This window comes from Tripterygium wilfordii, chromosome 2 (assembly GCF_013401445.1).
Source record: "Tripterygium wilfordii isolate XIE 37 chromosome 2, ASM1340144v1, whole genome shotgun sequence".
Lineage (NCBI taxonomy): Eukaryota > Viridiplantae > Streptophyta > Magnoliopsida > Celastrales > Celastraceae > Tripterygium > Tripterygium wilfordii.
This window is the reverse complement of record NC_052233.1, coordinates 1,287,323-1,299,842: the sequence shown is the minus strand read 5'-3', so window position 1 is coordinate 1,299,842 and position 12,520 is coordinate 1,287,323. Positions and strand designations below refer to the sequence as shown.

At 37.1% G+C, this 12,520-nt stretch overlaps 2 protein-coding genes across 2 annotated transcripts; one reads left to right on the top strand and one right to left on the bottom strand.

The window, feature by feature from the left end:
* The first annotated feature begins 2,911 nt into the window (after positions 1–2,911).
* LOC119982393 (E3 ubiquitin-protein ligase SPL2-like) lies at positions 2,912–10,044 on the top strand. The gene is made up of 6 exons (XM_038825733.1): positions 2,912–3,634; positions 5,730–5,831; positions 6,889–7,059; positions 7,610–7,731; positions 8,157–8,276; positions 9,556–10,044. The coding sequence occupies exons 1-6, from the start codon at positions 3,272–3,274 to the stop codon at positions 9,833–9,835; spliced, it is 1,158 nt and encodes a 385-aa protein (XP_038681661.1). The 5' UTR covers positions 2,912–3,271; the 3' UTR covers positions 9,836–10,044.
* Positions 9,905–12,232, bottom strand: LOC119982385 (protein NODULATION SIGNALING PATHWAY 1-like). The gene has a single exon (XM_038825724.1). The coding sequence runs from the start codon at positions 11,715–11,717 to the stop codon at positions 10,065–10,067; it is 1,653 nt and encodes a 550-aa protein (XP_038681652.1). The 5' UTR covers positions 11,718–12,232; the 3' UTR covers positions 9,905–10,064.
* Between the last annotated feature and the right edge of the window lie 288 nt (positions 12,233–12,520).

The following is a 12,520-nucleotide window of genomic DNA, read 5'->3' as shown; positions in this document are numbered from 1 at the left end:
AGGGTCTTTCATGTGGGCTGAAGTTTATCAGTCAATTATTCGATGAATAGTTACGTGACGTCAAAACACGAGATTTTTTTTTGCCCTCAAATCAATTTTATTATTCTATTTATATTTTTACAATAAAATTTATCAAGAATTAATTGATATCAATGAAATATATCCAATCTTCCCTCTCATATTGTCACAGTATTTAGTGATGTGTCAAACACTTTTTGTCGCTATAACTGAGATTACCTTGCAACATTTTCGTAACTTAACTCACTTCACCACAAGAGGTCAAAACACAACATACTCCTAAACGACTTAGTAGAGATAATTAATTAATTATGCATCTACAAAATAAGAAGCAACTAACGTGTCAATGACGTCATGCACAATAAAATATAGATAATTATATATCTAAAAAGTCATATGAAACAACTACATTTTAGATGTATATAGGTGATTAAGAAATCTCAGCCTATATTTATTTATGTACATGTACAAATTTATAAATATATGGATTGTTGCTGTGTCATTTATATATGTATAGATATAGCTCCGTAGATAATGAGCATGCTTGCCAAACACGCCACATGGGCTAACTTATAAGCTTTAATAAGCTCCTAAAAAATGATCTTCAAATTGAAGTTTATTTTAGAGTTTATGTTTGTTTTTATTCATTTTTTTTTGTTTCTTATTTTTATTAAGATAATATTATAAACTTTTTTTTATTCTATCTCTTAAATTAAATTTAAATAGACTTTTTTTAGAATTTATAAACTAGGTTATTTTATAACTTATAAATTAGATTATTTTTCACAACTTATAAGTTGGTTTATTTTTACAACAAATAAGCTCTTTCAAACGGAGCCGATATGAGGTTCTCAAGTATCTCGTGATGACTTTTAGTCGCCCAAAGAAATTCATTTTTCTATTTTAGTCACATGAAAAAATAATAATAAATTATGACAGAGATTTACCAAGTCATAAAAAACCCACCCAAATAGACTTATCGTCTTGAATCTTCAACCCTAATCAACTTTTTCCACCAAATCACTTTCAATAAACAATATAACTAACTCATTTAGCATTTCTTATGACTACTATAATATTAATAGTCTAGTGTTTTTTCAAAATATGGGGCTCTAGTGACTTGGGGGCCCTGGGTGACCACCTATCTCGCCAATCCCCAGGAACGCCTCTGGTTGCGTCATTCCTTTCGGAACCAAGCTTTCGGTAATAGTAACGTGTTGTGGTTGATAATTTAGACTTGGTTCTGCTGTTCTTCAGTTCTTGTAGTTGGCTGCATCTGCTAAAGGAATCTCAATTGTCCTCTTAAAATTGGTTAGAAACGTTGAACATGTTTCTCCCAAAAAGTTTATGCCTTTATGCTTTGTCTCATTTTCTCATTTCATGTGTTGGAGAATCACAATGCGCTTCGTGTAGGGTACTTAGGGTTGTTATGATAGTTGTAAATTATTCATCATCGTATTATTACAGACACATTGGTTATCGAAAATGATAGTATAGTGGTATACTATTACCAATACTTCGGTATGATAAATTTACCGATGAATTTGATACCGGTAATGGTAATCAAAGTTCAAAATCGATAAATTTCCCGATTATCGACATATATTAAATATATAATAATATTATTTTTAGTTTTAATTTTATTTAATTATGATCATTAGATTGATGTCTTATAATCTAAACCATTGATGCTTTTCACTTTGCGGTTCAAGATCTTGCAATAATGTGTTTATATATACAAATGAAATTTAATAATTTAATAACTCTGTTTTTAATGTCATGATATCTCACACACGCACACACAATTTACCAATTACCGGCTTACTCTTACGGTAATGGTAATGGTAACAGTAGTATTTTTTGAGTTATCGAAGGGATCGATACGATAATGGTATTCCATGTTTGATAATGATAATCGTATCAATAATAGCCCTAAGGGTACTACACTTTACCTCACATGTCGGAGTTTGGAAATATTACCTTTATCTTGCTTTTGTACGTAATACATATCTCATCTAACAGATAAAACAACTTGATGGTCATCTTCCTTTAGAATTTGAGAAGATTCCGAAGAATAATTAGCCGGAACAGTAGTGAACATTTGTTATATTGCAGTTGTAGAAGCAATTTCTACAATCGTTGAAAAGTTAGTCTTGATGATGTGAAGACTCGTCTGTACCATTGAATCCTGTAAACTTCACAACAAGAGCAACCACGTGAGAAGCTCCAAGGCCGGATTAGGGGGTGCCAGCCATAGAGGCTCCGACGATCAAGTCAGTAGAATGAACGAAGAGGTGACCGTGGATAGAATAACGAAGACGAATAGTGTTTAGGTTGAGTCTTTTTGCGAGGTGGAGTGAGTCTTTTTTGCTTGTAATTATCCGAATCCCCTCGAGGTGGGAGGATAGTATTTATATGAAAGTTTTTTCTTCAAAATTGTGTGAACAACCAGTGTCCTTTTGGATGAATCCCTGAATAAAGTATGTGTAAGAGCACTCGCATTAGTGTCTTTTAATCGATTCTCTATATTACCTTCTCAAACACCATTTTTTGACAATTTACCGTTTCTTTATTTAACCATCACTGCATCAATATCTCTGTTATTCTTTCTTTATTGATTTTATATTATTTATGAGAGGAGTGGGATACAAGAGAGAGAAGAGAGAAGATACAAAAATAATATTATTTTAATAATTCAGAATGCAACAGTGATTATCTACTTGTAGATAATCAATATTGAAATTATCTATTATACAGAGCTCTAACACATTCTGATGCAACTGATTTTTTACCTAAATCTAAATTTTCTATTATCTAAAATACCTACTTGGATCAGTTCAGAGAAACTGATGCAAGTGCTCTAAAGTCATATATAAATCAATGTGTCAGGATCTCTAAGTGAAAGGTGATATTATTATTGTCAGGTTAGGTGTTTAGAAATTATAGAGGTAGGATACGTGTTGTGTTAAAGAGTACAAGATTGACATATGACATGTTGCTTGTGTTTCTTTGGTTTGTGGGCCTAGAACTAGATGAGCTTCGATCTTCATTATCGAGTGGACCCATATGTATCTTATGGTAGGTCCTGGCCCATGTTTGAAAGTTAGTAGGCCCACACGAATCTTGATCACTACAGAAGTCAGAACGTCTGTACAGCTATAAGATCCTCGGACGTCGGAACAGTGAAAGCTGTTCGGCTCCCATCCTTTCCGTCGGGCGTATAATCTTGCTTGATATTTTATGAACTCTCGAGATGTCCTCGCGCGACCAAGCCCTAGCTTCGATCCTCTCTCAGTTGGCTCTCTCCTTCGACGGTGCTGTTCTCGGAGTAGTCCTTGCCTACGCGGCCGTGCGCTCGCTCTTCAAGTTCACGGCAAACTCCTCCGCACTTCGCAGAATCCGTCATGCTCCTTCTGCCGGTGTCCCTGATCTTCGTGCTTTGTTACCGTCCTCTGATGACTACTCTCAGTCGTCTGATCAAAACCTCGTGATCGTACGCGGCAGCGTTGAGGCCAAATCGACAGTCGAAGGAAACTGGAAGAGCCTTGGCAGGCCTCATATCCTTGTGTCACATGAGTCGGCCGACAAGGCAGTTGTCATACAGAGAACTCAAACGGTATGTAAATACACATATACAGGGCACATAGAGAATTTGTTCATTCTCATAAGCACACATATATACAAATAACCTAAGTATGACCAGTTGACCGCGCTGCAGAGATACTTGAATGTATGCATATATACATGGGGTTCTTCTCAATCTCTTATGACATGATTGTTTATTTCTGTTTGGTGGACCATGTTTGTTGAAAAAATGTCATTAGGAAAGGCGGTAGAATTGGAGCTTGTGCATTTTCTGTCATGTCTATGAATGAAGATGTCCTTCTAGTTGATATGATATGTATTTTACAACAGTGTTAATTTCGATTTGTACGCTACTACGCTGGCTTGTAATTTGTGTAGAAGATGTCCTTCTAGTTGATATGATACGTATTTTACGACAGTGTTAATTTCGATTTGTACGCTACTACGCTGGCTTATAATTTGTGTATACGAACAAGTTTGAGATTTCCCCCCTCTATTTCATGTTATGTGATATACTTTCTGTGTTTCGTAATGTTTGGGGTGATTCATTTGAAAAAGCTAGTTGATAATCAGACAAATTGGAAAATGAACATCCTTTTTCAGAGTTTAAGTATTTGTTAGTTTTACAGATCAGATTACTGCTGAGAGCTGATAACCATTGGCTGTTGCTATGAGAAGAAAATAACTTCTTTAAAATAAAATGCACGAAGAAGGTGCGGAAAAATACAGTCAAGTGGAAAATATCCATGGTTTCTAAGAGGGAAAATATCAGATTCTGATGAACCAGCAACATAGAGTTTGAAGCCAACTCTGGAGGAATATTTCTCAATTATTTGTTGTCTACAAAGGCTATGTTGTTATAAGCTGCCTGCAACAAGTCTCTGGAAGTTGGTCTCTTGCAACAATGAATTAATAAGATGCTTTAAAACAGGATTATGCTTTATACGAAGCTGTAATATTGGTCAGGGTCGTAACTTTTGGAGTAAACTGCTGGGTTGACTGAAGAGCATAAATCTTGTGTTCCTTGCCATATCTAGATAAAATTCATAGGGTAAATGTTTTCTTATAGTTTGTTACATGTGGAATAATGCTTTAAACTAAATACTTTATAAACAAGTCAGTTTTCTGTTATGCATGAAAAGGTGTTTCTATTTCTGGTTACAACTGTACATGATTCTCAATGAATTTGAATGCAGGGGTCTCAAAAAGGAAAAAAAAAATGGATTTCCAATTTAAATGCATTCTGCATCTTTTCGTACTGCAGCCTAGACTAGGAGACATTGACAGTAGTTTGTTGATGAAGTGTTGTGAGCATCTATATTATCCTTGGTTTGAATCTTCATTTCAGTGTTAATATCTTACAGTCAGGCTTTTATCCAAGCGTTTATCAAATTGGTTTAGGAGCTTAACCTGACATGATTGCATCTTGATTTAGGTTTAAGTGGTCAGACTGGCCTGTCTGATTTCTGAAAGTGTTCTTAGTGGATATGACATCGTGTAGCCACCCTCTATTTGTTATATAACAACAAAGAAAAAGAGACAGCTGCATGTTATTTTAATTTCCTGTGCTCCTGTTATTGTCTTTTTAAAAATATATTTTTCCTGTTTTAAATTCTTGTATTGTATGAAGCACATATATTTGCGCTGACTTAACTGCTAAAATTCCTGTAGAAAGTCGCATAAAACACCATCTTTTGCTATTATATTACTGTCTTTTTTTAGTGCAAATGTAGTGCCCCGTCTTGACCTGGAGGACCCGACCCGAGCTGACCTATTATATTATTGTCTTGATGAAGATATGGAAAAAACATTTAACTAGATTTAAGATATGGGAAAAAACTTAATTAGGTGCTTTACTATCTGTATTTGGAACGTCACTGGCCTTTTCTGAATTATTCTGGTTACATGGAAAATGCTTTGTTGTTGGAAATATATTTCCAAAATGTAGCCGTTTAGATGGGCCACTGCAACAGTTATTTTACCTGGACAGCTGTAGTTTTGCTGATACACCAGGATTGGCTTATAAATGGTCTGTTTGCTTCTTCAATATATTTTACTCTTACACAACTTAGTGAGGATGTAAAACACTTGAAAATTTGATTCCTTGGCGTTTTTATGTCATGAAGTGTATATACAATGAATGGAAGGGCCTTTTTGGATGGACATCTGATGTACGTGCTATCTTTGGAAGATCTTGGAGGGAACACGAATCAACCTCATTAAGAACGGTAAAATTCATGACTTCTTTGTTTTGTTTATTTTTCTAATTGAATATAATCGACATGGTTGCTGTTTCAATTTTATTCACAACATATATAGCGGCTGGATATCTTTTTGACTTGGATTTCCTTATGGGCTACGGCATTATAGATTATAGCAAATGATGTATATTCGAATTTGGGTTTTAGGACTTTCCTTTAAGTTAGCATTGAACTTTTGATTAGACAATGGTTGATTTGCATGGTGGACTTTAACTTTACTTGCACTAAGTTCTTCTTTCTGTTGAAAGATCTCCTTCATGCAAGATGACTACGATAAGTTTTGTTCCTTTTTCAATTTTGATTACAGATTTCAAAGCACTTGTCTGTACCATAATTTTTTCAAAGTATTTTTTAAATGGCTTCTGTAGAGGTTGAAGTGCCATTAATATATAATGAGATATGTCTGGAAATTTACTGTGTAAATTTCTGGTCATTGGAATCTAAATATTTGACTAGCAAAACAACCGCATTCCAAATATTCTTTGCTTTACGAAATTTTTGTACATGTTAGTTAGCTCTCTACTTCATGTCATAGCTAATAGCGAGTTTTGATTATATGGGTAGACTTCAATTCGTATTTTTATGTCTCAAAGTTGGATCATATGTTTTTTATGTAGTTCTTCACTTTTTACATTTTCGATTTGCTCATGGATCATGTTGCAAAGGAGAAAAGAGTTCCTATGAATCAGGCTTTAACTCCTAGTCTTGTGTTTAACTCCTGAAGCAGGGTTTTTACCCTTATCATTATTGTTTGCCCTGTCATAAGTGATTGTTTCTATGTGGTTCGGTTTTAATCGCATCACCCTAGTTGTTTGAAGGCATTATTGAGTATATGAAAGAATTCTGAATTTAATTTTAAGTAAAAACTTTGGTGGATATAGTGCCTTTACCTGCTAATAAGATTGTGTATAAAGTGCTTAAATTATTCAGAACAGCATGGACAGGTCTTGTATGGAACTGAATGCATCTCCTGTGGTGTATTTTGGTACATTGAGGACTTCTCTTATTTGTAATCTTTTGGCAGGTTCCTTTTGTTCTTGTTGATGGTGGTCAATGGCCACAATCAGATTATGTTTGTGTCAGTATTGACGGCTCAGCACATCCCATGCCTCTTACAACAGTCTTTCATCAATTGCAGCCTATTGATGCCTCTCCTTACACATTCATTCAAGCACTCTTTGGTCACGAATACCCCGTGAGTTCTGAAAAATCATATATTGAATGGATTAATTTATTCGTCATAGAAGTAGTCAATTTATAAGTCATGTGACCCAGTGGTTAAGTTGTAGAGGTGCAACTAGAAGCCACAGGTTCAAACATCGGAAACAACCTCTCCTTGTATTATGCATGGGAAGGCTGCATACATATTCCCTGTCCCCAACTCCCTCCCCGACCTCGCCCATTGCGAGGAGCCTTGTGCATGGGAGTTGGTTACTCTTTTTATAGGCGAACATGTAGCCTAGTGGTAGAGTTGTAGGGGTACAAGTGTACAACTTAGAGATCACATGTTCAATTCCTGGAAGTAGCCTCTCCGCATATTATTTGGAGGTAAGGTATGCGCATATTCTGTCTATCTTGACCCCCCCTACTACGGGAGTTGTTAAACTTTTTTTAGAAGTATTCAATTGCACTTTTGGACTGAATCTTTTCTTTTATAGGTTTCCTGTAGCATTTATTATGATCTCTTGGCATGCTTATTTCTGTTACCAATGTCCAATGTCATAATTGTTCTTTGTTTTTTGAAGGTTGGGCTGCTTGATGAGGAGAAAATTCTTCCACTAGGGAAGGAAATCACTGCCGTTGGCATTTGTAGTTTCAGAAATGGAATTCCTGAAATCAAGTCGTGCAAAGATCTTCCATATTTTCTGTATGTGTTGTGGTTCTAGTACATTTTCAATGAGATTTTCGTATTAAAAGTTCCATAATACATGTAATATGTACTTGTTTTGTCAAAACTTTTGATTTTCTGCTGCATATAGGACTAGAGATGGAGTTGGTTGAATTTTCTCTTATCTTCAGTAAACAAGCCAGGTGACCAATTGAGAGAGCTATAGACTCTGATTTTATGGCAGAAGATTAATTGGACATGATTTTCTCTTTGAGGATCGAAGTCGTGTTTTTATTAATATTGGAAATAGATGCTGCTCTTAGTAAGCATGTGGTGGAGTTCATTTAAAGATCATTCTATGCGTTGCATAACATTAATTGATAAATCTTTATGATGATGACACCCTCTATTTCTTTGAGGCGTTATGCATAGACGAATAACTGGTGAGATGGTGCTTGTTGTAGGTCTGACATGACTAAGGATCAAATGATATTGGATCTTGCCTTCAAGACGAAAGTATTGCTATGGAGTGGTATTGCTCTTGGTTCATTGTCAGCGGTTGTCCTTGGTTATGCAATTATCAGGTATGTGTGGTCTAGTAGTAGAGTTGTAAAGGTCTAACCTAAAGGTCATAAGTTCAGTCTCTCTACATAGTATGTGGGGGTAAGGTTTGTATGCATTCTGCCTCTCCATGACCTTGCCCACGGCAGGAGCTTTTTGCACGGGAGTCATTTACCCGTTTACTGGCAAACATGTGGCCCAGTGGTAGAGTTTCAATGGTGGTAGTTAAGAACTGTGGATATATTAATTACCTTTGACTTAACAAACCCTCCCACTTTTCTCCTTGAGGGTCCACTATTAAACCTATTTCTTTTTTCTTTTTCTTAATGGAAAAACAAATTTATTGCACGGGCACGAAGAAGGTGCCAACAACACACTATTGATATCTCAAATCTCAAAATACCTATTTGTTAAACATATTTATTGCTAGCATTTCTACTCATTGCTAAAAATGATGGAATTGAGGGGATATTGGAAATATGATTGAAGTTATTTGGATGAAGTGGAAGAGTGCACTGACTGTTTTGTGTGACTTAAGAGTATCCTTGAAGTTAAAAGGCAAAATCTGTAGATCTGATATACACTCTGTAATGATGTATGGTCCTAACTGTGTGCTTATTAAGAGAACATGTTCAAAGAATGAGTATGGTATGCAAGAAAATGTTGCATCAGATGCTTGGTGACACAAAGGACAGGATATACAACATGACTATTCATTTTTGGATAAGGGTAGCACCAATAAAAGATAAGTGCGAGAAAAATGGATAAGTTGGTTAGCAGATGTGCTTGAAATATTGAAAAATTAGTGCTGTAGTGTGTATTCTGTATAGTTGGAAAAAAAATGAAGGAGGAGATATTGATAAGATTAAAGGGAGTCCAGACAAGACATGGATGGAAGTGATTAGGAAGGACATGGATTCTATAGAATTAGTCGTGAGTGTAGCATTTGCTAGGAATTAATGATGAAGGCGATTTCATTTGATGTTAAACAACTCCTGTGTACAAGGTTTCAGCAGTGGGCGGGGATAGGTAGGATGTATGCAAAACTTACCCTACATAATATGTGGAGAGTTTGTTCCAGGAATTGAATCTGTGACCTCTATGTTGTACCTTGGGATAAGGTCTTTGTTAATGACGATGATCATATGCAGATTTATAATCTCAATTTTAATATTACTAGTGAATTTTGAACATCATATATTTTAATTCATTGCGATAAAACAGACTGACTGGTTATCTTATGGTAAAAGTTTGATCCCATATGGTATCTTGATTTTTTCCAAATGCACTTATTTTGTTCAGGAATTTGAATAAATGGAAAGAGTGGAGGAAACAGAGACGGTCACAGCAATCAAACAGTGCTGCCATTGCCAGAGCTGATATGACGGATGAGGAAGGGGATGTTCCAGAAGGGCAATTATGTGTTATCTGCTTGATGAGGAAAAGGCGATCGGTATTTATTCCATGCTGGCATCTAGCTTGTTGCAATCGCTGTGCCTTATCAATCGAATGTGAAGTATCCCCAAAATGCCCTGTTTGTCGGCGGACAATCCACAGTTCTCAGGTGATATTTGTGCCTTGACAAACAAACAAACTAGTCATGTTCCTTTGTATATGTTTAGTAGACTGGCAGGGAAAGGTTGCCAGGAAGTTCAAGCAACCTTTCCTCATTTCTCTTGAGAAATATATATGATAAACTCTCCCCTGGTGCTTTTAACAAAGTCAAGGTGACAACAATTTTGTACATGAGTCAATCCTGAGTGTTTATACATAGAGACAGTAAGAGAAAAACACACAGTGCCATAACTATTTTAACTACCCTCAAGTTTCATATTCAACTTCCACAATGAACAGAATGAAACAGGCTGCCCTTTCCACCATAACCCTACACACCTATCTTTCTCTTCCACCCTCATCTCCCAGTTACTATCATACTTCCTCAACAAAGCTCGAGCTCCATCGATGGCATCCTCTCCCAATATCTCGCCAACAAACCCTGCTCCTCGCATCCTTTCACACCATTTATCTTTCCCTTCATTCATCTCGCTGGGATTCGTCATAGCCTTAGCTGCTTCTCCCTCCAGTACCCTCCTCTCTTCACTCTCTCGCCCCTTGAATGCTGAACTCGTTGAGTCCAAGAACCTCCACAAGTACTCCACTTGCTGCGCGAATCCAGTTGCAAAATCTCCACAAGTACTGCAGCTACAGTCCATGTTGTTCTCACCAAGTATGACTCCTTTTGGCTCCAAGCTTGTCAAGGCCTTGAAGAATGCACTCCTCTCATCAGGTATGTTGTGGTTTAAATGATGGAGCCTAAATTGCGCACAAACTATCAAGGTCTCATCACTTGATGTGTTGATGATGTGTGCATCAAGATTTTGCAGAGGATAGTTATCAAGCTTATCTATTTGTAAATTGATGTTCATGGACTTTGCAAAAGCAAGAAGTCTTGATGAGAAGTTATCACCTGGTGGACCTATTGAAAATGGGGTCTCAGTGTTTTGATGTGCTTCAATGGTGGCAGAGACCACTGTGATACGTACGAGTGGAGGCGGTCCTCCAGATCGACGAGTTAAGGCCTCAAGAAGTGTAGGCCATTGTACACCATGTGAGACTCCAATGTCAAGAATGTGAAGATTACGTGTTTGATCAGATTCTCCACTGAGAATCTGGAGGATGGAAGCGTTAGCAATGTTATTGGGGAAGGAAAACCAAGGACTAACCTCGTAGAATTTCAGCAAGGATCGCTGAAAGAATCTTGGCTCTGTAGAAGCAAAAGTGGTATTTCCAATAGGGGGAGAGGAGGAGGAAGTGGAGGAGGATAAGTGGTGAGTCAGGGCTCGGAGTCCGTGAGCCGCTAGCCTGTGATTGGCATCTCCAGTTGAAGAGGCAAGCTCATGGAGAACATAAAGAAGGTGCTGAACTCGCGACAAGTTGCCTGCTGTGATGGCTGCAGCACAGGGATTCAGCAATTGTTCTGCCCATCTCCCTTCCTTGTTATTACCGTTGTTGCCTGTGGCCTTTCCAGTACTTTTCTTGTTCCCCATTGATTTCTTAGCTGCCACAACTTCTTGGACTACTCCGTCGCCATCTCTCTCTTTGTTTATCCGACGACCATTACTCTTTCTCTGATGAAGACTTAGAGATGCTTTGAGAACTTGGTCGTCTGGGGCTTTCCGTTTATTGGACGAATCCGACGGGGGTGAATTTTTAGGGACGACTGAATCAGCTGGCGGTGGACTAGTTGTAATGTTATTTGTGCAGTAGGTTGTGCTGCTATTGAAAGAAGTAGTACTAGTGTTGATAAAATCATGCCCTGCATCTTGACTTTGATCCCACCAGCATGTACTGATATCCCCGGAATAAGGATCATCCAAGAGTGATGAGAAAAACGACACCGAGTCCTCGAGCCAGTCTACGACATGATCTGTTGTGGGATTTGGCTCTGGTTCTTCGATGGTCATTGCGACTTACGCAAAATTTGTGTTTGAGAGGAGGAAGAAAGAGAGAATATTACCCAAAAATATGAAGGGAGCCTGTAAAACTTGATTTTCAAAGTCTTGGAATAATGTTGTGGGGAAGTTACATATTTTGGAAGGAGATGAGATTGAGCATATTCTAAGTGTCGGTGTGCTGTGAAGTTTTGGAGGATGTGATGTTTTTTTGTAAGCCCATGAGCTGATAAGGACTCTGTTTCTGCATTGTTTAAGGTCAATTAACTTATCCTCTTGTATGTCATGGTCGTTGAGATCTATAAAAGACTTTTTGGACAGCTGATTTTCTGTGAAAGTTTAGGGTTATGGTGGGTTGAATTTGAATTGTTAACAGACGGCAGGAAAACTCTATTTTACTTGATAAAAAATTCAATGGTCTTTGTTTGCTACTGACTCGTGTAGTTGAAGACTCTCCATATGTTTTGTTTTTGTTCCTGGACAGAGTAGACCTATCTGCATTCTTTAAACCATATTTCAGATTTCAAATTATGAACAATAATAGTGCTGCAGTCGCATCTCAATTCTATTTGGAATGGAATCGTAAATCAGCGTTTTTGACCCATGTTCGCTAAAACGATAATATTTTGGGCATTGGTTATCCGTTTTGGGCTCATAATATATCAAATCCCTACTTTCAAGCCCGACATCATGTGTTAATAGCCAAATCGTTAAGCACATTTTTCGGCTTAAAAACAGACGTTTTGATGAGTTTTCAGTCACTTTGAACGCTTCTTTATCAATTTTTACGGTTTTTATAATCCCATGTTTTGATG

Bases quoted from the DNA above. Each gene is read 5' to 3' on its own strand.
- LOC119982393 (XM_038825733.1), top strand. From the start codon at position 3,272: ATGTCCTCGCGCGACCAAGCCCTAGCTTCGATCCTCTCTCAGTTGGCT. The intron at 5,832-6,888 runs GTAAAATTCATG...ATCTTTTGGCAG, and splicing joins AATCAACCTCATTAAGAACG to GTTCCTTTTGTTCTTGTTGA. The intron at 7,060-7,609 runs GTGAGTTCTGAA...TGTTTTTTGAAG, and splicing joins TCTTTGGTCACGAATACCCC to GTTGGGCTGCTTGATGAGGA.
- LOC119982385 (XM_038825724.1), bottom strand. From the start codon at position 11,717: ATGACCATCGAAGAACCAGAGCCAAATCCCACAACAGATCATGTCGTA.